The sequence below is a fragment of the Triturus cristatus genome, chromosome 5_1, assembly GCF_964204655.1.
Source record: "Triturus cristatus chromosome 5_1, aTriCri1.1, whole genome shotgun sequence".
Classification (NCBI taxonomy): domain Eukaryota; kingdom Metazoa; phylum Chordata; class Amphibia; order Caudata; family Salamandridae; genus Triturus; species Triturus cristatus.
This window is the reverse complement of record NC_140587.1, coordinates 472,912,299-472,939,807: the sequence shown is the minus strand read 5'-3', so window position 1 is coordinate 472,939,807 and position 27,509 is coordinate 472,912,299. Positions and strand designations below refer to the sequence as shown.

Below are 27,509 nucleotides of genomic sequence, written 5' to 3'. Positions count from 1 at the left end.
GCTAGTTACTCCTGCTCTGTTGGAATTATTCACTTCTCAGTGTCAAATCTGGTAGTGTATGTATCATCCTGTCTGGAGGAAAAGTAGTCAATTTTAAGTTTGCTAGTTTGTTTGTCAAATAGTGTTTTTTTAAAGGCTCTTGTGACGGGGAGGAATATATTTTCCAAATTCAATTTTCTTCTCAGGCCAAGCTATTTTCTTTACATTTTTGCCTGCTAGAGTTTGGGTAATAAAACTACATTGTCTTTCAAATTCTGACCTCTTCCGTTCTACAAAGTACTGTAATTGGGAAGCTTGGCGCTATTTAGACATATATGGAAGGCCAAGATTCCCTTTTTTTGGGTGCTGGGCATGTAATACTTTAACCCATTTACCTGAAAAGACAAAATTGCTTAATGGCTTTTGAAATGATTTAAGTAGCTAGGTTGACACTAGGAGAGGTCGTTTCTGGAAGAGATATAGGACTCTGGGAAATGCTGTTATCTTAATACGCATCCCTCCCACATCCCTCTCCGAGAGCGAGATGTCATCAGCATACATCATAAATTAAGAAGAAACTTTGCCCATCTCTACCTCTCTGATATTTGTATTCCTTTGTGTGTTCTGCAAAACACTCCATAAAGCAAAGAGAAATGGGGAGAGTGGGCACCCTTGTATTGCCCCCCTGACCACGGCACAACCTAAGGATGAGTGCCTATTCACTCAGACAAGTGTTGGATGTTTGTAACAAGCTACAACCATCAGTGACATTTGGGGCCAAAGGAAGTGCCAACTCGCTAAGAGATCAAGGCATGTTTCATGTTCTATGTATGCTGTCTATGATACATACGATCTTCCTTGTGTTATCCCCACAGTTTTCCCTGGTATGAACCCAGACTGATCTGGCATTTTTAGGCCCGGTAATATGAGACTCATTCTGGCTGCAAGCATGCCCATGGGGAGTTATACCTCTTTATTTAATAAGGATATTGGTCTACAGAAGTGCAGGAGTCATTGACATTACCTGGTTTCTACATTAGTGTGACTGTGGCCCCAGGAAATGAAAGTGTAACACTCTGGCTTGGTGAATGAATTGAACACACTTGTTAATGCTAATGCTCTGCAGAAAATTAGGAAACATAGTGAAGTGAAGCCATCAGGGACAGAGACTTGCCGTTTTTAAAACTATTGACTATGAATCCACCAGTGCCTATAATACTATCAAATTTGATTGCTCATTTTAACCTTTTTTGTCTGTTCTGGCAGTAGAGCAGGGAGATCAGCCTGTGACAGATAAGACAGCACCCTACACTGGATATGCTGTTTGCTTAATACAGGTCACCATAGAATTCGCTAGAATTCGAGTATGTCTGTGTCTTTATGTTTCAGACAAATAATCTTTTATTTTTCTATTTCTATCATTCATAGTCTTGGCCCTCACTTTGCCGGCTATTAAGTGCCCCTATAATACAACTGTTTAGTCCTCAACTGCATGCATTTGGTTTAGTCTTTATTTAATGCCATCACTTTCTTCTTAGTGCTATAAATCTCTAGTGGTGTCAATTGATGCCAGATTTTAAACACTTACCTCTGATGGATTTTTTCTAGTTCTCTCACTTTGGCATATAAGTGGGTTTGCTTTACTGTTCTTATTTTATTTAACCTGGACCACTCGTTTCAAGGTATCGCAGAGCATGTTTACATCTACCTCGCCCGAGAAATTAGTTAGCATGTATTGCTACACTTATCAATAATGATTCTTGTAGTTTTATCTTGTATGATGTAGGTGTTTAGCCTCCATGGCCTAACTGTTGGTTGGTCTTGTCCTATCAAAATGTTTAGGTAAATTATTGTCGAAGAGGGCTATGTGTCCACTCTCTGTTTTTTATATTTTGGGAATTAAGAAAGAGTTCCATAGAGAGTGTTCTAATCTAGTGTACGTCTTGTGTATAACAAGCAAAGTCAATTATATCTGGGTGTTGGGGTTGCCAAATATCTACCAAACCTAGTTTTTTCAACCAATCACCCCCTTCAGACATGAATCATAGTTCTGGAGATCTAATCACAGCTTGAGGTTATCCATAACTAAGTTGAAATCACCTCTAAATAGAATGTTCCTCCTAGCGAGTGTTAGGATGTCGCCACCTTAGTCTTGAGGAATCTTTCTTAGTGTGATTTAGGTGCATGTATATGTTAGTGGTGTACATCACTAAACCTATTGAGATCCTCTGGATCAGCGTTTGGCTTTTTTCATCTTCTGTGATGGAAAGTATCTCAAAGTCTACCCCTCGTGCAAGCAATATTGCTACTCCTGTCTTCGTGGGACCGAAGATAGGTATTGTCTAAACCAGACTTTTAGAAATCAGTTTCCTAAATGAGAGAGATGTACTTTTCCATTTGCAATGCATGTTTTAATCAATCAAGCAGGATTTATAGATTGGTTAATTACCCATGAGGGTATCCACGCACTGAGAACATAGCTACTAGGGGGTTTGGTGGAACAGCCAGGTCTTGAGTCTTTTCCTGAATTCCAGAAGAGAGGATAAGGTCCATAGGTGAAGGGGGAGGTTGTTCTAGGATTTGGCCACAAGATAGAGTAAGTGTCCTTCACAGTTGCTTCAGCAGATTCGGGGATTGTGTGCGAGGGAAAGAGGAGTGGAGCGCAGGTGTCTGTAGGGTTGTTGGAAGTTCAGGCTGTAGTTGATGTATGCTGGTCCTTGATTGTGAAGGGTCTTTTAGGTGTGATCCGCATCCTAAATTGACATCTCTTCTGAATGGGGAACCAGTGGAGCTTCTTGAGATAGGGGTGGTGCGGGTCAATTTGGGGAGGTTGAGGACGAGTCTGGCCGCTGAATTCTGTATGGTCTGTAGTCTCTTCAGGAGGTGCGTGGTGATTCCTATGTAGAGTGCATTGCTGTAGTCCAGCCGGCTGGTGACTAGGGCTTGAGTGACGGTTTGTCTGGTGTTGACGGGGAGATCTTACAGAGCATGTGATGGATGAGGAAGCAGACGGGGAAGACTGTTACTGGTTTTTTACTGTGAGCTTGCTGTCTAGGATGATGCCAAGGTTACAGGCGTGGTCTGTCGGAGTGGGGGCTGGTCCTAGTTAGGGAGGCCACCAAGAGTCATTCCACTGGGAGGTGTTGTTATTGAAGAACATTTTGCATGTGTTGAGTTTTAGGAAGTTGTTATTCATTCAGTCGGCGATACCCATCATTCACCTGTGGAATTTGTCCTTCGTGGTAGAGGGGTCTTCTGATTGTGCTAGGATGAGCTTCGTATTGTATGCATAGGCTATGATGTTCATTCCACAGGTTCTACCGATGTTGGCCAAGAGGATCATCTAGATGTTGAACAGTGTAGGGCTGAGGATGAGCCTTGCGGGACGCCTCAGATGATGTTCTTGGGTTCCAATGTGAAAGGTGGTAGGCGTATTCTTTGGGTTCTTCAGCTGAGGAAGGATGCAATCCATTTGAGGGCATCTCCTTGGATTATGATGTGATGAAGCCTCTTGATAAGGGTGTAGTGGGATACGGTGTCAAAAGCTGCTGAAAGGTCGAAGAGGATCAGGTCCACAGTTTCTCCCGGGTCAAGGAGGGTTCTGATGTCGTCAGTGGCAGCAATCTGGGCAGCTTAGGTGGTGTGGTTGGTTTGGACTCTGGATTGGGAGAGGTCCAGAAGACTGTTGATCTCAAGGTGTTCTGTGAGTTGGCGGTTGATTGCCTTTCCAAGGACTTAGGTGGGAAAGGAGAGCAGAGGGATGGGCTGGTAGTACTTGTTTATGTTTAACACTGCTACAGCATTTTATGGGAACATTGAGGCCTTTGACATTAGAGCCAATTATCTTCAACATTGCATTGGTGATGTAAGGATACTATGCCCCTTCTAGTCTGCTACTGCTCAATAGGCGATGGAAATTTCCAATGTGATAATGTGTGCTGCACATGAATTATCTAATAGCCAACAGAGGGCTACCAAACCCTTATTCATCACATACATCAACTAACAAACAGTATGCATCCCAACTCTCATGATGTGTCCCTTCTCTTGGAGTCTGCAAATCCCCTGCTTCCAAACGGGGGACAATACTTCCCACATTACATATTTTCTTCTTTGTCCTGGCTTCATCAGGTGCTCTATGTTGCATATGTGTTATGCCTCAGTCTGCTCATACTAAAGTATACACAACAAAGAAAGGATGGAATGCTTGAATCTCAGTGGCTGAGATGAATTCAAGGATTCCCTCTATCACTTTTTAGTATATTTTTGTTTATTTATCGCACCAGCAAAGAGGTCAATCCTCTTAAGAAATGATGGCTCCATTTACGGTAGTCCCTGTTTCATTCACTGGGTGACCAAATCTTGTGGACTTGATGAATCGTCCGACTTCATTCTCATACTAAGGTTGTTCTCTTCTCTTTTTCTTCAAAGAAGTGAATGTGGACGAGAACATAAAGAGAGTTTATTTCCCGGGCCTCTTGCACCCATTATATCAGTTGTGTCCAGAGCCAGTAGAGGATCCCCAGTCATGGTCATGACTGAATGCAGTAGCATAGCTCCAATCTCTGTCGAAGACATCTGATTAAAATAGTGTTTCATCTTGAACTGTTGTCTACATTTTCTAGTTTGAGCAGACGTTCCTCAATTTGTTATTGAGGAGACTAAGATACTAAATCAGGGTCAACATACTGTGTGGCTCTTCCTAGCAGTCATCAACTGTTTTTTCCAGATCTTCCACCTTCACTCCCAATGTGGTGGGTCACTCTTTAATTCCTTAAAGCATTTTTAAAGTCTGACTTTATCACATCTACTTTCTACCTTTATTTCTTTGAAAAAATGCTCAAGGAATTCCGGAGTAATGCCAACTCAGTGGGGTCTATTTGTGAGTCACTAGTTGTTGAGCGTACTGGGGTCTTTCTGTGCATCTTAGTGTGTTTTCCAATGTTTCTTGGTTCTTGCCTACATTTGCTGTTGGCAATCACAGTGTGATCATTTACAGCAGAGGTGTCTGAGAGTCTGTAGCAAAGTGTGTGGTTTGCCTCTCCTTGCTTTACTGGCGATTGTGCACTCCATCCCGGCTGGCAGAAATTGCAAGTGCCTTGGTTTGCAGATTGAGAGGTTTATCAGTCTATGCAGGTAAGCCACAGCAAGAAAGCAGGTTTGAATAGGTTTATGGATCTGGAATGATGCAATGTTCATGTGAATTAAGCATAGGTGAATTGTCAAAATGTCTCTTGTGTCTGTCGCAATATGTTTTCATTCAGAGTCGAATCAGGTTTTGCATGACTGGTGGAAGGCCCAATGATATTGCACTCACTGGAGGAGGGGGTGTAAGGCTGTCTAGGGAGAACAATGAATCAATCAGAAACCTGGTAAACTCTCATTTGCCTTGTGCTGTAGCTCTGGTGCACCCATTAGTAGGTCACCTCCACCACTGACTCCATTCAGTTTGCTCTATAGAGTAATTTTATGTTCGGGGGCTGGCTATTGCTAACCAGTTTCTTCTCTGTATGCTTTGGTACAGGCACGCTTCAATGTCGCCCATCCACATTCTATCGCGACTGTGCTATGGCATTGTTTTTAATCTGTTTTCAGATGGGTTCCCTCCTGAGAGCACAATGATTGCTGTTTGTTAGACTCCATTCAATTCTAACACCTGATCTTTGCTTGCAGTCTTGGCGGAGAAGGAGCTTCTGATAACTGTTCACCTGTCTGCATAACTATCAATGTGCAGGTAAGGTAATATCAAAGGGCCCAGCATCACAGCCTTTTATGTGCCTTCCTGAACCAGTAGGAATGTGTTATGCTAGCAGTTTAAGAAAGTTTAGGGAGAGTTCTCAAATGCCTCCCACACCTTCTCTATATTTTAGGGCAACCAGAACTCACTGTCTTCCAGTGTTTTTGTTTGGGAACATAAAAGCCCATGGCAATAAATTTACTCCATACCCTGTCAAAGCCTCAAGTGTGTTATTAAAGTTTTCCAATAGTAACAGTGTATCAAACATTTAAGAGAATCTGTAAAGAGACCTTTCTAAATAAGAACACATGCAAAATGCATCAACAAAAGTCTTCAAAGCTTACCTAAATTTGCTATGAAAAACTCCACAAGTGACTTGATCTCCTGATTTCAAAATTTTGGGTACATTATTCTGAAGCTTCTCTTCATTGACGAAAGTACCATACTTTGAAGTATCTTTTATAGTCAATTCAGGTAATGCAGTATGCCGACCCTGAAAAGAAACAGGAATAATGAAATAACCACTTTCTACATGAATGCTTTGCAGTACACAAACCTGATAACAAAGCAATGGCAAAAGCTGGTATGAGACACATGACCGGAGAAAAAAAATGAGAATTGGCAGGTGGCATTTTAGCATGAAATTTTCACTGTCTTCTCTTTTCTTGAGGTTTTTAGCCTCTTTCCCATCTATAGTTGTATGAAACATTCCTGTCATAGAAGACACCACTTGCCTAGTTTCCCACTGTCTACTAATACCAAGTGATTGATTTTGAGTTTCCACCATGCTTCCAAAAATCAGTCATTTTTAGTCCCTACTATCTGACCCAGAAGTTAAGCTCTTACCTATGTTTTCTACAGTGGAATATTTGCACTTGCTCCCAATGAACGGTTATAAGGATGTGAGTTATAGCTATGAAAACAGAGAGTTTTTTAGACTTCTAGTTTTTGGACATTTAATGTGGTTGAGGCACTAGAGGCTTACCAGAGTAGGACTTGATCAGCTCAACTCACTGCTGTAGATATGCAAGATCAAAACAATACGGTAAGGAATGCCATAGGACTACTAGAGCAATGGAGGAGCTTAGTGTACAGGATCTATTCAATCTAGAATCACGGTGGTGCTTCTGGCACTCTAGGTTGGGGAGTAGGAAAACATCCTCTTGGTTAAGTCTAAGGGGTGGCTGAAAGTTTTGGGATTCCGATGTAGAGTTGCCAGAAGTATGATCTGCTAGAGGGGTTTTTATGACGGCATTAACTATGTGTAATCACTCGGGATGGAAAATCATCCAGTAAATAGGTTAGTCTTTGTCCCTTTTCTGAGATGGTTAGATGAGGGTGAGGATGTAAGTTCTAACTATGAAAGACCCCATTAGAATGAAACATTTCCACACAAGTTTACTTTTTAGGTGAGTCCAGCAAATTACTTATAATCATTCCTAAAGCTCATCCAATTCTTTCCTTGGAAGCACCAATGTTTCCAGCCCTATTCAAACCCTTTGAATGAAGAGTGCCCACTACAATGGTGATTTTTCTGCAATCACAGGATTTAGGTTTGTAAAGGTCCTCAATTATTGATTCTGTAAATCATGAGTTTGGAATTCTGACTCTTGCTCAACTTTGTGCAGACGTAACAGTAGCCTACAATGACAAACTATATATGTACCAAAAGTAAAAAAAAGTGTTGTAATGGGACAAATTAGTACATTTTGCTTAATATAAACAACCACAGGCACAGCCAATAGGTTTGGCGTTGGCACCGCCTTTTTGGCTTTATCAGTGCTGGTTTTCAGGTTGAGCTTCACAGACAAAAAGCTGTCTGGTTGAAAAACCTTACTGTGGGCTAACCAAGAACTTAGAGGGGCGTATGGCCCACCCATTGCTTACCATTGGTTGATTGTAATGTCACTCTCCTTTGCTTGCTTCTAATTCAATGGTTTTCCTAGTGCAAGCAAGTCCATTTTCTGTTGGTCCCACCCCTAGAGCATAGTCTCTTCCCTGATTGGCTGAGTTCTATCCTTCCACTGCTCACTTTTAGAGAACTCTTTTTTTCATTTTTGGTTAAGCACTCCATGAGCGTGTATTTTCCAGCTGACTCCCAGGTATGTTTCTCCCCCACTCCACCTCCCCCACTATGCATTGCGCTCCCCTCATGTGCTTCTTTGTTTGCCTAGTGTTTTTTCTACCTCATTTGCTACTAACTCATTTGCTACTACCATCCCAGTGCGCTGCTTAAACCCTCCCAATCTACTCCCTTGACCAGTATAATAATATATATATATTGGAGGAAGCTCTCTCACACCTCAATGATAGAGACTGCTACAAACGTAGCGATATGCAAGCAGTCAAAACCTCTTGGAGTACGTTCTACACCAAACTGATAGCCTGGAAATCAGCAGGTTTATTGACTTTGAATTAATTTAAATTTCTAAAGGTTGAACACCCCACCATTCCCGTGATCTACTTTATACCCAAAATTCACAAGCAGGCATGTAAACCCCCAGGTAGACCTATAATCTCTGCCCAGGGTAGCATTATGGAAAACACCTCAAAATTTGTTGATTTCTTTTTACAGGAACATGTCAAGAAATTACCTTCATACATACAGGATACGGGGGACTTTCTTGGCAAAGTTAATCATGTAAAATGGGAACCAGGATATGTGTTAATCTCCCTAGATGTGACATCGCTGTATACGAGCATTCATCATAAGGACGGCTTGAAAGCTGTGGAACATTTCCTGAATACACGTCCCATCATCAGACATTCTCATAACAAAATGATCTTGAACATGATTGCTAATTGTCTGGAAAATAATTTTTTCTTGTTTCACAATCAAGTCCACCAACAGGTTAGGGGCGTCGCCATGGGGGCTTGCTTCTCTCCGAGTTATGCTTGCCTGCATTTGGGGCTCTGGGAGGAGCAGGTCCTCATGGCAGTCCATGGTGATACTCTAAGAACTCAGATTGTCTGCTGGTACATTGATGACTTGTTTTTAATTTGGAATGGCACGGAACAGGCAGCACAAGATTTTATTGTCAAATTGAATATCAATAACCTAAATCTCAAGTTTACGGCCCAGATGAGCAAGAGCAGTATATTTTATCTTAATGTGGAGGTTTTTGTGTTTAATGACAGACTGGAAACACTACTTCATAGAAAACCCACATCTGGCAATACAGTCCTACACGCACGGAGTCATCATCCTCCACACTTGATTAGCAGTATCCCGTTTGGGGAAATGTTGAGGATCCGTAGGATTTGCAGCTCAGACAGGGATTGTATACTAGCTCAGCTGGAATGTAGAGAGAGATTTCTGGACAGGGGTTATTCTGAGAATGTCGTGGATTTAGCTATGACTAAGGCCAACAAAATACAGAGATCTGATACATTGAGGCTCAATGCCACTACAGATATCGATCAGGTTCAGTCTACTCGTCTGATTCTAACATACAATGTACAGCATAAATCATTACGTAGGATTATCAACAAGAGTTGGCCGGTAGTTTGTAGTGACCCTGTCCTAGGGAAAGAAATGACAAAATCCCCCAGTATTGCATTTAGAAGAGCACGATCTATGAGTAGCTCCTTGGTTAAGAGCAGCCCAGAGGTCAGGCTTACTAACACTTGGCTTGGCAAGAGAAAGGGATTTATAAAATGTGCTATTTGTAAAGCCTGTAAATATGGTATGAGTACACAAACATACCAAACGCCATTTCAGCTCAATCCGGTGAAAATCACCAAAGCTCTAAACTGCAAAACGGAGTATGCAATATATGCGCTGGAGTGCTCGTGTGGCCTGCGGTACGTTGGCAGCACCAAACTGCAGGTTCACAAGCGGGTGCTCCAGCACATTAGAGCCATCACTAACTGCGATGCTGCATACCCAGTGGCGAGGCACTTTAGGGAGTGCCACGAGAATAACTTGTCACATCTTAAATACTATGTTATTGACACGGTCTTGCCACTGAGAAGGGGTGGTAACCGTGAACGGCTATTACGCCAGATGGAAACAAGATATATACTCAAACTGGATAGCAAGGCACCCCTGGGGTTGAATGCCAGTGAGGATTTTTTTACCTGTCTATAATATGAATTATTATTGGCAGATATCCGAATTCAGATTTACTGCTGCCTCTTGATTGAAGTTTTTTTCGTTTTTAATGAAACTGATGATTTTAATCCTGTGTATAAGTATAGGGGAGTAATGACATCATATTCTCATTTCCTTTATGTATATGTTTACATACCTTATTCACGGCTGTGATAGGATGTAACAAGGCGCACTTTGCACAGCACATTTTGCACTTTATAATTTTCCCACATGAGAATGTCTGGGCCCACTGGGGCAGATAAACAAGAATTTTATGCATGTAATGATCTCTTAATGTCGCAATACCTAGGTCATTGTTCCCTGGAGCTATTGATACTTATAATCGGCATTTATGCCTAGAATTTGAATTGATGAGAACTAAGCTATATATGTTTGACGGTGTATCCCAGAAAAAGATTGGATTCGCTATTAAGCTGCCAACTCTATGAGGATAGATAATTTTAACCGATATAACGTTTTAGCTGTGGATTTGTTTAGCATTTTTAGGGTATTTTATCAATGCTATGATTTTATCCATGAGTATTTATATATTTATATTTGTATATATTTACTGAGTTCAGCGACAATTTGCACATTGATATTTATCATTGTACTGTATTGAGCTGTTTTTTGCACATTTAAGTGAATACATTACATATGCGGGGACAATCTGCTTTCTATGTCCATGAATTACTGTGGGAGTGTTTCAAACACAAGGTTTTGTGCACTGGCACTTTAAAAGAAGAAAAAAACTCTCTGTTATCGTATCATGTGATCATGGCCTCCGTGAGGCTGAAACGCGTAATGGCGATGGTGCAGGGCATCCGAAAATAAATCTTTGAACATGCACTAAATACCTGGGTCTATCTTCGTCTTTTTGGAACGGATGTTGGTGACGGAGGAATGGAAATATATATATATTCACTTAAAAAACCATAGGTTTTACACATGTTATAGTTAGCAGGACATTTCACTCGTGAAAAACCAATGAAATTCCCCCGTTATAGTTAGTGCAGGTAACTATAACTCACGCGACCGCAATCCTCTGCTGATGACGTCAGATATTACATCACTGTATTTAGACACTTATTTACCCATGTCTTCTTCCATTAATTTTTAGCTATACATATATTAAAAATATTTTTTTTTCAGAAAGACACATATGTCATCAGTGATGTAATATCTGACGTCATCAGCAGAGGATTGCGGTCGCGTGAGTTATAGTTGCCTGCACTAACTATAACGGGGGAATTTCATTGGTTTTTCACGAGTGAAATGTCCTGCTAACTATAACATGTGTAAAACCTATGGTTTTTTAAGTGAATTTGCAAGGTTTTTTAAATGCTAATTCCTAACTATAACGTGTGTGAAACCTATGGTTTTTTCAGTGAATTTGTACGGTTTATTAAATGCTAAGTTATTTTTAATTTATTTTTTTAAGGTTTTTCACCGTGCGCGCACGGTGCTCGAACGTTGCGCTTCGCGCACCCACGTTACGCATTTCGCGGAATTTTTCCGTTTCTACCGTGCGCGCACGCTACGCGCACCCCGCGATTTTTCGAAAAAAGATTTTTTGGCCCTTGGGGGTGCTTCCGGGACCCCCTGACCACGGTTAGGGGGTCAGGAACTGTCCACCCTGCCCCCTTTTCACGTTCTCGACCTTTGTTTTTCACCCCCTCAGAGTGCGAGAGACAAAATGGCGGCCGACACTTCCTGGTTTCGACCGATTCGAATGTTTACTAAGATCTAACAACCAATCAGAATCACGCTCGCGCACGGCAGCGTGCGCGTACGGTAAGTTTTACCGTGCGCGCACGGTGCGCGCCTATAGATATATATATTGGTTTAAATGCTATTTTCTCAGGAAATACTGAACAGATTTACACGAGACCTTCAAAAGGCACATCCCTGACCTGAGGGCTGCCTCTCTGCCAAATTTCAACTAATTCTGTTCAGCCGTTCGGGCTGTAGCTCGGACTAAAGGTCCTATGGAAAAATGCATGGGGAAAACGCGTTTTGGGACCCCCCCTTTTTCTCAGCCCCCGCTTGACGAATCCCCCCGAGACTTTCAGGGAAGGAGCGGAGCGGAGCGCCCCACCTATTTTGAGAAATTCGCGAGGATTCGTCAAACGGCGCCAAAGTTATTCAAAATAGAATGTTGCGGATTTCCTATGGAAACACGGTCCTAACTATAACTATCTACTGGCGACCGCCAGTAGATAATATATATATATATATATATATAAATTCACTTAAAAAACCATAGGTTTCACACAAGTTATAGTTAGCTGTACATTTCACTCGTAAAAAACCAATGAAATTCCACGTTATAGTTAGATCAGGTAACTATAACTTGCGCGACCGCAATGCACAATGTGTCATTTGAGATGTCATCATTGATGTGATGAGTGATGTCACTGACCATGTCATGAGTGATGTAATATGTGACGTCATCAGCAGTGGATTGCGGTCGCGCAAGTTATAGTTACCTGATCTAACTATAACGTGGAATTTCATTGGTTTTTTACGAGTGAAATGTACAGCTAACTATAACTTGTGTGAAACCTATGGTTTTTTAAGTGAATTTGCAAGGTTTTTTAAATGCTAATTCCTAACTATAACGTGTGTGAAACCTATGGTTTTTTCAGTGAATTTGTACGTTTTTTTAAATGCTAAGTTATCTATTTATTGTTAATTTTTGAGCGCACGGTGCGCATTTCGTCCAGTGCACGCCACGCCGTTTTTTACAAAATATCAATTGTTTTTTTCTCCCTTGGGGGTCCTTAGATTTATATATTAAATGTGATTGTTAATTTTTTTTATTTTTTTATTTTTTTTTACCGTACGCTTACGGTAAGCTTACCGTAAGCGCACTCCGCGATTTTTTAAAAAAATTATTAAATTTATTTTTCATACTTTTTGGTCCTTTGTGAACCCCCTGACGAACGCTAGGGGGTATGCAACTCTCTTCGTTGCCCCCTTTTCATGTTATCAACCTTTGTTTTTCAGTGCGAGAGACAGAAAATGGCGGCCGATACTTCCTGGTTTCGACCGATTCGAATGTTTACTTTGATCTAACAACCAATCAGAATCGCGCTCGCGCACGTCACCGTACGCGTACGGTAAGCTTACCGTAAGCGCACGGAGCGCGCTTACAGATATATATATTGATTTAAATGCTATTTTCTCTGAAACTACTGAACAGATTTACACCAGACCTACAAAAGGCACTTCCTTGACCTGCGGACTACCTCTCTGCCAAATTTCAAGTAATTCTGTTCAGCCGTTCGGGCTGTAGCTGTGTCTAAAGGTCCTATGGAAAAATGCATAGGGAAAACGCGTTTTGGGACCCCCCTTTTTTCTCAGCCCCCACTTGACGAATCACCCCGAGACTTTCAGGGTAGGAACGGAGCATAGCGCCCCATTAGTTTTGTAAATTTCGCGAGGATTCGTCGAGCGGCGCCAAAGTTATTCCAAATAGAATGTTGCGGATTTCCTATAGAAACAGGGTCCTAACTATAACTATCTAGTAGATTATATATATATATATATATATATATAAACACATATATATATAACGTGCCTGAAACCTATGGTTTTTTCGGTGAATTTCAAAGGTTTTTTAAATGCTAATTTCTAACTATGCCTACAGAGATAGGACATGTGAAGGAAGAAGAAAAAACGCACGGAAAGAAAAAAAAGAAATGCAGAAAGAAGCAACAGAAGTCCTCAAAGACGAAGAAAAGTGCAGGAAGAAGGATAACGTGCAGAAAGAACAAACAGAAGAGCAGAAAGAAGCCTTGTTGCAAAATCATCCTGCATCCTCAACTTTTTCAGACGGATACTGGTGGAAACTGAGTCTGACTAACCAGTCCTAGAGCCAGTGCTATGGTAAAAGACACTCAGAATACAGTGAAAACACCTACATACACTAGGGAACACTATGCGTTGGGGGTCCCCCTGTGATCAGCATGACCTCCTCTGTAAGCCCCTAGTATATAATAGGGCAGGGGATTAAAACTACCTCTTAAAACGCGCCACAGGGCGTGTTTGCACATGTCACCTCAGGCCCCGTCCCCTCACTTCCCCACTGTGTAAACATGCCCTGTGGCCGTTTTAAGTTGGGAGATTAAGTCCCCTTGAATCCTGAGGGTCCCTAGGGTCCAACTAGACCACTAGGTACCTCCAGTAAGCGCCACAGAGCTGCGTTGCAGAGAGGTGTAAAAAGTGGTACGGCCTGGACCACCTCTCTGCAACGCAGCTCAGTGGCGCTTACTGGAAGCACCTGGTGGGCTTGTTAGCCCCCAGGGGCCCTCAGGATTGAAGGGGAATTATTTACCCAACTTAAAACGCGCCATAGGGCGTGTTTGCACACGTCACCTCAGGCCCCGTCCCCTACCTTCCCCACTGTATAAACACGCCCTGTGGACGTCTTAAGTTGGGAGATTAAGTCCCCTTGAATCCTGAGGATCCCTAGGGGCAAAATAGCCCACTAGGTACGTCCAGTAAGCGCCATTGCAGAGAGGTGTAAAAAGGGCCACGGCCTGCACCACCTCTCTGCAAAGCAGAGCAGTGGCGCTTACAGGAAGCACCTGGTGGGCTAGTTGGCCCCCAGGGTCCCTCAGGATTGAAAGGGAATTATTTCCCTAACTTAAAACGCGCCACAGGGCGTGTTTGCACACGTCACCTCAGGCCCCGTCCCCTCCTTTCACCACTGTGTAAACGCGCCCTGTGGCCATTCTAAGGTTGAGAGATTAAGTCCCCTTGAATCCTAAAGGTCCCTAGGGTCAAACTAGTCCACTAGGTACCTCCAGTAAGCGCCACAGAGCTGCATTGCATAGAGGTGTAAAAAGGGGCGTGGTCTCAGAACACCTGTCTGCAACGCAGCTCCCTGGCGCATACTCGATATACCTGTTGGGCTAGTTGGCCCTCAGGGACCCTCAGTATTGAAGGGGAATTAATTCCCCAACTTACAACTGGCCAGGGGGCGCGTTTGCAGAGTGCTGCAAGGAGAGGGCGTGGCCTCCGGCGCGATGCCGGTCTTTTATTTTTTTAAGATGGAGGGCTGTGTGGCCCCCCTTCTTTTTCTAATTTACTGGCCCTGGGGACCCCATCCCCCAGGGCCTGCACCCTAATTTTTTTGTTGAAAAAAATAAATGTGGCCCTCCCAAGGCCTTAATCGGCCCCGGGGACCCCAACCCCCAACCCCCGGGTCATGGCCTTTTTTTTTTTATTCTTTAGGAGGGGGCTGCGTGGCCCACCTCCTCAGGCCACTTATGGCCCCGGGGACCCCATTCCCCGGGGCCGGCCTTTGTTTTTTAGTATTTTAAAAAAATATATATTTATAGAAGAACCTAGGACATGCTGGACAAACCGTATGTACCTATCACCATGACGATTTGCGTGATGTTCATTAAAAGGCGACTATGCATAGAATGAATCCACATGGAATGTATTTACACCACTAGTGAAGCTCTGACGTGTCTGACACCCTACCGTGCCTAATCCCGGCGCCCCGGCTGGTGGGTACTCTCCAAGTAGACACCCTTGTCGTTTATGTATACAAACATGGGTAGCTATTGACGGGCACATTTAATACACATGCACACCAAGCCATTCAAAGGGGATTCGACAAAAATTCGACCAAACTATGCAAGAAACCCCCTCACGGTTAATAAAACACACATCCACCGCCGGATGTGTAATACTTTTTATTTTACTCTCTGGAAAGGAGACGAACCTCACTTGAGAGTCACAGCGTGCTCCTGGCTGAGCCCAATGCTGTGTTACACCCACCAGTGCCCGCCGAGTGCCTCACACCTCTGTGTTGTATTCCACCAGCTAGTGCGTATGCTATGACACTCTCTAGCCCATGTGCACTGTAACACCACCCCGTGAATATGTCAGGCCACACTTGCCTTCGCACGGGTTATATTGCCCCATCTAACGTGCCTTCCTCGATGCCTATGTTATAACGCACAGCGCTATGCCATACATATTACAATCTGGGATCCATATCTTTGTCACAGTGCATATGCAACGTTACAATCCCCAGCACATATTTTATATTACAACTTTAGAGACTAGTTAGGTTACACAACACTGCCATGTGCATATTACACTCCAAGGCGCATATCGCATAGCACGCGCTAGTGCCTGTGCTATCTCGCGCTCTCCAATGAATCTGTCATTGCGCACAATGTATTGCATATTATATTTCACGCCCCGGTTCATCTTATATCACACTTTTTGGTGCATAGTTTATACCATATACTATATCTAGTTTTCATTTTCAATCGTGCTCTCAGGACTATGTTCTATATAACACTGTGTCCACCTACCCTTTTCACGGGCATTACATTTTGCGATGGGGGGTGGAGGGGCAGGGGGTGTTTCTGCCAAGTGAGCCCGGAGTCACAGTTACAAACGTCCTCTTCTTCCTGACTAAAAGTGAGATTATGCTGCATACTTTTTCATATTTTAAGTAGTTCGCACAGACACACATTTTAAAAATAATAAAGTTCCTAATACCCACCTTCTCTGAACAGTTAGCTTGCTGCCCCATCCACCTCCTCTCTATCCTGTGTTGTATGAATCCATGCACTAGCCTCCTCCCTCCTGCCATGCATGGTCTGATATGCTGCCACTGCCCTCCATTTAGCATGATGTACCAGTCCACTCCTCCGGCCCTCCATTGCCCAATTCTATGGCCCATCATTGACCTCCTGCTTGGCCTCTGTGCTTAGCTTGCTGCCCCTATTCTCCTTCCCCCTGCCCTCCGATGTCTTTGTGCATGCCCCTGCTCCATCCTTTTTGCCCACCATGTTCCATGGACCTGCCACTCCTATCTACTCTGAGTGTTCTGTTGAGCTGCCACTCCCCTCCCACCTGCCTTGCATTGTCAGATGACTGTAACCTGTCCCTGCCACCTCCACCCTGCCTGTCCACATGCCATGCCCCTATCCCCTTCCTCCTGTCGTCCACGGTCCATTTTACTGCCACACCCTTCTGCCCTCCCTGGTCTGTTGTGCTGCAATTGCTCCTCCTGCCTGCCCCGCGCAGTCTGTTGTGAGGCCCCTTCCCCTGAACTCTCTTGTCTGTGCCCAGGTCCTGACCCTCCCTTCTATCCTCCATGGTCCTTTGTGCATGCCCCTGCACCCTCCTTCTTGCCCATCATAGCCATTGTGCTGCCACTAACCCTCCTGCTTGCCATGCATGGTCTTCTGTGCAGCCATGGCCCCTCCCACCTTTCCTGTGTGGTCAGCTAGCTGCCCCTGACCCCCTCCCACCTTCCCTCCATGGTCTGTGTGTATGCCATCATAGTCTCATTGTTGCTCTCCATGGTGTGTCTTGTTTCTAGTGCCCATCCTGCCTGACCTCCATGGTCATCCTGCTGCTCCTGCCCTGCCCCACTGCCCCCTGCCCCCTGCTCTCTGTTTCGATGTGCAGACCCCTATTCCCTCCCTCCTGGCTTGTCTGTTCCATTGTAATGCCCCTGATCCGTCCCTCCTGCCCTTTATGGTCTGTTATGCTGCAGCTTTCTCTCCTGTCTGTCCATTATGGTCAGCTAGCTACCATTGCCTCTTTCCCCTCTGTTCTCTGTTGTCCATATGCATGGTCCTGTCCCCTCCCTATTGCTTTCTATGGATTGTTGTGCTGCACTCCTGTCCCGCATGCGCTGTGTGGTGTATTGTGCTGCTGCAAACCCTGATGCCTGCCCTGTAGGGTCAGTTTGGTGCACCTCTCCATGTCCCTCCTGTCCTCTGTTATCCGAGTCCATGTCCCTACCCCAATTCCTCCTGCCTACCATGATCGAATGTACCATACTTGCGAACATTTTGAACTTGGTAAGAGGGAGATTTTGAAAAAAAAATGGGATATTGATTTTCCCCTTTGAGTTACATTGAAGAAGAGGAGATTGTAGATAGGAGACAGATCAAATAAAGCCCAATTGAGCTTAAAAACATTGGACGTTTCCTGGCTGAAACGGGTCTGTTGGCGTGTATGGTTGTACTACCACTGCCTCTTCCTTCTGCCCACAATGGTCTATTATATTGCCACAGCCTCTCTTGCCAGTCCTGTATTGTTGGTTTGTTGCCCCTGCCCCCCATTCCACTGCACTCCATAGTCTGTTGTGCTGCCACTGCCCTTCCTGCCTGCACAGTGTGGTCAAATTGTTGCATCTGCACTCTCCTACCTGCCTTCAATTTTCAGAGTCCGTGCCCCTGGCCTCTGCCTCTCAACAGTATCCCAATGAATAACTAGATTGCTAACATTCTATATTTATTACAAAAGTGTGGAACGCCTGACGTCATCTTGATGTAATAAAAACTGTAATACCTAGAGTATTTCCTTTAGAAATTACATATATGAGAGGGTCTTATTTGCATCAAAATTATGGTTAGTGCTCCAAAAAACTAAAATGAGGACATATTTTCTGAGTTTTCAAATAGCGACAAAGAACTTTTAAATTATTTGTAATCTTTATGTTTTTTATCCAGTTGACCACTTGATTAAAGGTTGCACCTAGGGGAGAGGGTGTGGTGTTACTTCCAGAGCTGAAGACTTTGTAACTGAGGAACCAGGTTGGAGTTTCTGCTTCAGCTCAACATTCTGTGATTCTGGTCAAATCACTTAATCTCCCCATGTTTACAACCAAAATGAATTTGATCTTGTGTGATGTAACCAATGCTCATGTAAAGCACTCCAATACCTGACAAGTCTACACTATATAAAACTGCAAATACACAAAAAAATAAGTGTTTTGCAAACTTCTGTCATTGGGTTACATGTGGGCTACATCTGGGTGATGTTTGTGCTGCATTTGGGCTCTTTTGTCTCTGGTGGCCATCTTGGGAGATTTATTGTTATGAAGTTTCCTAATTTCCTCATTTACTGCAGTCTCCTCAGTAGGAAATGCTTTCAGTTTTTTACTTTGATTCCATTAAGAAGGTATTCAGATATGTCAAGCATTTGCCATAAATTCTGAATGTTAGCACTCTAGTTGCTCATTAGATCACTACTGCTCACGACCGAAGTCTGCTGCTGGTATTAAAAGTGCATGTTTCAGTCTGCATATCAGAATTTTTTCATGAAATAGAAGAGGATTTGAGAAGTCACTCAAAATGTGCCCTAATTTTTCTTTCTTCAGCACTAATCATAATTTCTATGGCAAAATGAACCCCCTCATTGTGTTCCTTTTTAAATTAAATGTTTTAAGTGTTACCAGTTTATTCCAATCAAGATGGCTTCAGGTGTGCCATACTTTTGTCATAAGTAAGACAGTAAGCGCTCTAGTTGTTCTTAAGAACACTCTGGGACATTCTGTCATTGGGCTATACTTGGGCTACATCTGGGTGATATTTGGGCTACATTTGGGCTCTTTTGTCTCTGGTGGCCATCTTGGGAGATTTATTTGTTATGAAGTTTCCTAATTTCCTCATTTACTGCAGTCTCCTCAGTGGGAATACTTTCAGTGTTTTATTTTGGTTCCATCGAGAAGGCATTCAGATATGTCACACATTTGCCATACATTCTGAATGTTAGCACTCTAGTTGCTCATTAGATCACTGTAGTAAAACTACTGCTCACCAGGGAAGTCTGCTGCTGGTATTCAAAGTGCATGTTTCAGTCTGCATGTCAGAATTTTTTTATGAAATAGAAGAGGATTTGAGAAGTCAAAATGTGCCCTAATTTTTCTTTCTGCAGAACTAATCATAATTTCTATGGCAAGATTAACTCCCTCACTTTGTTCCTTTTTTTTTTTTTTTTCCGAAAACCTTTATTGCACATCAAAAAACTCAATACAAACATGGGCCTACAACCACCAGGGCCGGTCGCTAATATATACATGTTCAACAACATCAAGGCAGTAATAGGCCTCCTGGGGCTCAGCCGAATTAATAAATTACTGTGTGCACCTCAGAGGTTATCAGGATACATAAATTTTAGAAATACAAACAAAGAAAGAAAAAATAAAAGAACACCAAAAAGCAAGGCGGAAACCATCGAAAAAGGGGCGTCTAACCACAGCCGGGGGACCACTCAATACATACTCCACCCTCGGGTGGTAAACGAGGATGATCAAGGGGGAGGTGGGGGCGACGGGAGAGCCACAACCATCTACAGGTAAAATGTAATAGTCCGGGAACCTCAGGATCAGGGGGACAAGGCAGCATCAGATGTGTCCACGAGGGGGGGTGTGCAGATGTTCCCTCGGTACGCGTTCCACTGACCCCAGATTCTACCCCACGCCCCCGGCTTACCCCGAGCCACATACACAGTCTTCTCTCTGCACATGCACCAATCCATGTTCTCCTTCCATACTGACACGGTGGGAGGCCGCCGGGAACCCCAAAGCTGTGCGATGTCCCTCTTAGCAACCATGTTCCCAAGGGCCGCCCACCGAGTCTGAGCCGCATTATAGTCATTAGGCTCCCACACGTTCAGCAAACATCGGCGAACCTCAGGCAACAGAGCGACCCCAGTGACACATTCCATGACAGCATGCACCCGGCGCCAATACTCCGCCACCTCACAGCACTCCCAGAGAACATGGAGAAAAGTGGCGCTGAGCCCACAGCCGCGCCTACAGAGCCCGTCGTCAGAAAAACCCATTAGAACTAAACGAGGGCCCGTCACGTAAACACGGTGGAGAATTTTAAGCTGGACAAGACGGAGACGCGCGGGTATGGCCACCTCCTATGGGGAGGACAGCGCAGACTGCCAATCCTCATCGTCCAGTTCCACCCCATCCCGGATCCATGCCTCCCGAAGACGCACGAGGAGATCCGCCCGAACGTTTATTAGTTTTTTATAGATGAGGGAAATAGTACTGTCGGGCAAGTGACCGTCGAGTATGCAGTCCTCGAGTGGCGAAGACACCGGGACTGCAGTCTCAGCCCCGATGGCCGAGAGCAAAGCGTGCCGAACCTGAACGTACCGAAAGAACTCCCTCTCACTCAATTCGTACTCACTCTGCAGCGCAGCGAAGGATTTAACCGCACCCTTCACCCAAAGGTCACCTACTCTGCTGATGCCAATCGTGTCCCAACGCTCGAATCCCTTCGTCGTCCAAAGGCCTCCCAATCTTTCAGACGCAAACAAGGGGGTCGCACCCGTCAAACGATCATTCCAGCCCATGGCCACATTTGCAGCCTTCCACAAGCGTACTGCAATCTTAGTGGGACCGGTTAAGTTCCTCCCAGCCGATCGAGAGTAAAGCGGTCTGTTAAAGTTGCCGGCAGGCAACAAAAATCTATCCATTTCGAAAGCCGGATTAGGACCAGGTGCGTACGTTGCATGGTTAATAGCAGATAGCTGGGAAGCCCAATAGTACCTCCTGATGTCCGGGAGCGCGATGCCCCCGTCGTACCAGGGGAGGGTCAGTTTTGCAAGAGCAATACGTGCACGACCGTCCCAAACAAGTCTCCTTTGTAAGCTCTCCACTTCCCGGAAGTAGGCCGCCGGAATAATATCAAAGGAGTTCTGAAGTGCGTAAAGGAATCGGGGAAGAGACATCATTTTAAAAAGCGCCGCACGACCGAGGGGAGACAAGGGAAGCTGACGCCAACGGGCCACGTCTAACCTCAATCTCCGAAGTGGAGAGAGGAGATTATGCTCGTAGCGGACCGCCGGGTCCAATGAGACGTACACCCCCAGGTACGTAAAGCCGGAATGGGACGCCTTAATGGGAAAACGAGAAGGCAAGAGAGGAAAGCCACCGGATATAGCATAGACACAAGATTTGGACCAGTTAATGATCAAACCAGAGTTCTTGCCGATGGAAGTGAGGATGTCAAAGAGCACATTGAGTGACTTACGTGGTGAGGTGAGGTACAAGAGAATGTCGTCCGCGTACAACGAAACACGATCCTCGAAGCCAGGGGCCCACTGGATCCCTCTTATCGACGGTTCCCAACGAAGCCAAGCAGCGAGCGGTTCCAAAGACAACGCGAAGAGCAGGGGAGACAACGGACACCCCTGCCTAGTGCCCCTCCCAAGAACGAAAGGCCGGGAAACCCTCCCATTAACGACAACCTGTGCCAGCGGAGCAGCGTATAAGAGTTTTACCCAATTAATAAATCCCGCCCCGAAGCCAAACTTTGCCAGGGTGGCCCAAAGATACGGCCATTCTATCGTATCAAAGGCCATCGTGGCGTCCAAGGAAACCAAGATGGCCGGCTCTGAAAGATATTCCGCCCTTGCAAGTACGCCATGTAGGCGCCGCAAGTTAAGGGCCGTATTCCGGTGCAGGATAAAACCGGATTGGTCCGGATGCACCAGATCGCAAATAACAGTAAGCAGGCGGTTCGCAAGAACCTTGGCAAGGATTTTCGGCTCGGCGTTCAACAGAGAAATAGGCCTGTACGAGGCGCAACGGTCCCGGGGCTTACCGTCCTTGGGAATCACGACTATAGTGGCCAGACGTTGGTCATCAGGGAGAGAACCAAGTTCAAGCGACTCCGAGAACATACGACGGAGAAATGGCGCAATTTTATCCGGCTGCAGATTTATAGAGTTCAATCGGAAGTCCGTTGGGGCCCATAGCCTTGCCTGAGCGAAGGGAGCGAATCGCGGTAGCAATCTCGTCGACCGATAGTGGGGCATCCATCTGCTCACGCTCATCCACCGACTAGCAGGGCAAAGCAATATCCCTCAACAAGTGACGAGAGTCAGCCTCATCTCTAGCCGACACCGGGGAGTACACAGCACAGAAGTAGACCGCAAAACACTCCACAATCTCACCAGGGTCAGTCACACTCACTCCCTCCGACGTCTGAAGTACGGGGACCACTCGATTCACTCTCTCCTTCTTATCAAGCCAAGCAATCAATTTACCCGCCTTATCCCCAGCATCATACAGTCTACCCTGCTGTTCCCTATACATTGTCCGAGCAGCATCCGTAACAAGGGACTTATATTCGAACTGCTTCAGGCTGAGGGCGTGGAGCCCGTCCTGAGTGACACCCGTCTCCAAGGGAGCCTCCAACCCCGATATCTCAGCCTCCAACGCAACCACCTCCCCGTTCTTAGCTTTCTTGGCCTCCACGATCAGGGATAGGGCGTGTCCGCGAAGAACCGTTTTAAAAGCCTCCCACAGGGACACTGAGGACAGGACGGACCCCTCATTCTCAAGAAAATACTGATCAAGCGACTTAATGAGACCCTTGCGAATCTTGGGGTCACGCAAGTACCATGGGTTAATGGGGGCGATCCGCCCAGCGGATCGCATCCCGGTATCGAAGAGGAGCCACAATGGGGAATGATCGGAAATGCCCCGGGCCAGGTGCTTAACCTCCCGGACCCGGGTGGTCTGGGCCGCGGGCATAAGAAAATAATCTAGTCTGGAGAGACTCCCGTGGGCCCCGGAGTGGAATGTGTACTGACTCTGTGTCGGATGTATCAACCTCCAGCAGTCCACTAGACCGAAAGTGTCCAGGAACCCGCCGAGCCACGCCTGGGCGGCAGAGAGGGCTCTGGGAGGGTAGCGATCCAACTCGCCAGAAATCACGGAATTAAAATCCCCACCCACAAGCAAGAGACTATCAGGAAGTTCAAGTAACATATGACCCACATCAGAGAAAGTGGAGGTCTGGAGGCCCGGGGGAACATAGACCGAAACCAATGAAAGAGTCTGCCCCTCCCACCGTCCAGTCAAGGACGCATAGCGCCCTCTATCATCAAGAGTGACTTTGTCGATCTCAAGCGGGAGGGAAGATCGCAGCAAGATGCCCACCCCTCTGGATCCAGTGGTGAAGCCAGAGTGTGCAACCAGTCGGTAGCCCCCCCTGTTCATAGCATGACATACATTGCCCACCAAGTGCGTCTCTTGAAGAAATACCACATCAGGGGCCAATCGACGCAAACATTGCAACACAACCCCACGTTTGATACGGTCCCCCAATCCGTTGACGTTCCAAGACATCAGTTTCAACCCGTCCCCCCCCATCCCAACACAAGAAGCTGGAGTCCCCGGGCACGCAGCCAGACACCTGAAACTAAAAAAGGAACAAACACACCGCCTTGAAAAGAAAAAACACAAAACCCAACTACCACTGCCACCCTCCCACCCCCAGATCATTGCAACTCCCCCCACCCTGCACCCCTGCGGACTATACAGCCCCCCCAACTTGCAGTGTGCCTGTCGCCCTAACAATCCCATGCTACAAAAAGACCCTAGAGGAGGAAAGGGACCCGTCCCCGCCCGCACCCAAACGATACATTAATAGACAAAATATACAGTTGAAGTAGAACCTGGCTGGGCGCAGAAGGAAATGTCAAAGTGGAGGACCAAGAATCATTCCTGCAGAGGCCCTCCGCCCTCGGCACCGCCAGTACGCCCGGGTCGTTCGCCCCGGTCCGGCAGGGAATCCAACCAGTCACTCACGGTGTCAGGGCGTTCAAAAAAGATAGTCCGATCTTCATATTCCACACGAAGCCTGGCAGGGAAAAGCAAAGAGTATTTGAGTTCCAGATCTCGAAGACGGCGCTTCACCCCCTGAAAGCCCATTCTCTGTTTCTGAATGAGTTGGGTGAAGTCCGGAAAGAAGTTAATGGAGGAATTCTCATATTTAACTGGGCCGTGCACCCTCGAGGCCTGCAGGATCGCATCCCGGTCTCTGTAATGAAAAAGTTTTGCAATGATAGGCCTCGGGGGAGCTCCTGGTCGAGGCCTACCGCCCGGGACACGATGGGCACGCTCCACGGCAAAGAACTTGCTCAGGCCTGAAGGAGCAAGATGATTGAGGATGAGATCTTCGACCGTGAGGTTCACCGGACGATTGTCGGAAGTCTCCGGTACACCTATGACACGGATATTGTTGCGTCGTGCCCGACCTTCGAAATCCTCCAGCCGCCGGGACATCGTGTCGTTTGCCGACTTTAGATCGCCAAGAGTTGCCTGGAGGTCTGATACATCCGTAACAAGAGTGGATGTCCTCAAGTCCAGCGACTGAACCCTCTCGTTAGTCTTAGAGAGATCTGCCCGAATTAACGTAACCTCAATGGCAACCGTGTCAATTTTACGGGCCAGAGCCTCGTATTGCTGGGCGATGGTCTCCCTTATGCCGTTGATGGCGCCCATAACGTCCAGCAGCGACAATTCCGTGGGGACGGACGGGCCCCCACCGGCGCCCTCCACGGCGGCACTTGCTGGCCCGGGGGATCCTTTACCCTGGGTATAACGATCCATGATGTTACTCTGGACTGGTCCCCCACGCTGGGATGTCTTGGTCCTCCGTTTCTCGGGATCCCCCTTGCCCGCCATGTTGAGCGATGCTCACCGGTGGGGTCCGCCCGGACCGATAGCTAAGGGGCGCCAGCAGATCAGAAACAGACTGTCCGAGGGCCCGCTCGAAAGAGTTGAGAAAAAGGCACAAATCAGTCCAGTACAAAGGCCGGAGGACGCCCCAGCTGCGCGATGTAGCTCCTCGATCAGGCCATGCAGAAGTGCAAAAGCGAAACTGAAAGTGGGGGCGCGGTCATTGGCAAGGCTCCGATGCCGTTGTTGTTCAACTACTCCCCGGCCCCACAGTTCACCAAAGCACCGGGCACAGCTTCCAGGTGGGCCTCCAAAATGCAAGACGCTGTATTTCAGGTCTCCCAGGTCCGATTTACGTTCTGAAAAGAGTTATGGATTCAGCCAAGGTTCATCTTCCAGAATCCGTCCACAAATCCAGGATAATGTCAGGATAAGTTGCGAGGAGCGGCAAGGGTCCGGGGAGCCCTGTGCTCACGCGACCATCTTGGATGCGCGCGAAGCTCCTCCCCCCTTTGTTCCTTTTTAAATTAAATGTTTTAAGTGTTATCACTTTATTCCAATCAAGATGGCTTCAGGTGTGCCATACTTTTGTCATAAGTAAGACTGTTAGCGCTCTAGTTGTTCGTTAGAACACTCTGGGACATTCTGTCATTGGGCAATACTTGGGCTACATCTGGGTGATATTTGGGCTACATTTGGGCTCTTTTGTCTCTGGTGGTGGCCATCTTGGGAGATTTATTTGTTATGAAGTTTCCTAATTTCCTCATTTACTGCAGTCACCTCAGTAGGAAATACTTTCAGTTTTTTACTTTGGGTCCATCAAGAAGGCATTCAGATGTGTCACACATTTGCCATAAATTCTGAATGTTAGCACTCTAGTTGCTCATTAGATCACTGTAGTAAAGCTACTGCTCACCGGGGAAGTCTGCTGCTGGTATTCAAAGTGCATGTTTCAGTCTGCATGTCAGAATTTTTTTATGAAATAGAAGAGGATTTGAGAAGTCAAAATGTGCCCTAATTTTTCTTTCTGCAGCACTAATCATAATTTCTATGGCAGAATGAACCCCCCTCATTTTGTTCCTTTGTAAATTAAATGTTTTTAGTGTTACCACTTTATTCCAATCAAGATGGCTTCAGGTGTGCCATACTTTTGTCATAAGTAAGACTGTAAGCACTCTAGTTGTTCGTTAGAACACTCTGGGACATTCTGTCATTGGGCTATACTTGGGCTACATCTGGGTAATATTTGGGCTACATTTGGGCTCTTTTGTCTCTGGTGGCCATTTTGGGAGACTTATTTGTTATGATGTTTCCTAATTTCCTCATTTACTACAGTCTCCTCAGTAGGAAATACTTTCAGTTTTTTACTTTGATTCCATCAAGAAGGCGTTCAGATGTGTCACACATTTACCATCAATTCAGAATGTTAGCACTCTAGTTGCTCATTAGATCACTGTAGTAAAGCTACTGCTCACCAGGGAAGACTGCTGCTGGTATTGAAAGTGCATGTTTCAGTCTGCATGTCAGAATTTTTTAATGAAATAGAAGAGGATTTGAGAAGTCACTCAAAATGTGCCCTAATTTTTCTTTCTGCAGCATAAATCATACTTTCTATGGCAAAATGAACCCCCTCATTTTGTTCCTTTTTAAATTAAATGTTTTAAGAGTTACCACTTTATTCCAACCAAGATGGCTTCAGGTGTGCCATACGTTTGTCATAAGTAGGACTGTTAGCGCTCTAGTTGTTCTTTAGAACACTCTGGGAAGCTGCAGTAGAACACAAAGGAATCAACTGACAGTCTCTGCCCTTGTTGGATGTACATGTTTTACTGAGAATGTCAGACTTCATTCTCACATGACTGAGAAAGATAATGTGAATTTACAGAAAATATGCTCTCAGTTTAGCTTATAGATCACCTTCCAAACCTCTGTGGGAAAAGCATGAGAAAATAGTTCTCTCAAACATGATTCATGATATCACAGCAGAAGGCTTTTTCACATGGTAAAATCACCTTAGAACACACCACAATTCCTAAAATGAGTATGGTACCATCAACAAATGATTTATAATGTAACTAAAGTCTTAAAACCTTCTATTAACTGCAATGCTTTTTAATGAGGTGCTATCATGTATATTGGTCTCAAGATGGCTGCCAACACTTCTTGTATGAAGTGCTGACAGCCAATCAGATCTCACGATGAGATGTGTGGTTAGGCTCCGCCTAGATATATATGTGATTTTACTTATGATTTTCTCAGGAACTACTGAACAGATTTACACCATTTAAGCAAAAGGCACGAGTCTGAACTGAGGACTACCTCTTTGCCAAATTTGGTGTAATTCCGTTCAGCACTTCGGGCTGTAGCTGCGTCAACAGGTCCTATGGGAAAATGCATGGGGAAAACACGTTTTCGGACCCCCCTTTTTTCTCGGCTCC

General features: G+C 45.4%; 1 protein-coding gene across 2 annotated transcripts in view; it reads right to left on the bottom strand.

The window, feature by feature from the left end:
* NBN (nibrin) overlaps nucleotides 1-27,509 on the bottom strand; it is a 443,605-nt gene that overhangs the window by 370,169 nt on the left and 45,927 nt on the right. Inside the window, exon 3 of one of the 2 annotated variants that reach the window (XM_085605307.1) lies at nucleotides 6,061-6,209. The exons of the other annotated variant lie outside the window; for it this stretch is intronic. Within the exon in view, the coding sequence (XP_085461433.1) occupies nucleotides 6,061-6,209 (149 nt within the window). The remainder of the gene's footprint in view (nucleotides 1-6,060; nucleotides 6,210-27,509) is intronic. 2 annotated transcript variants of the gene reach the window in all.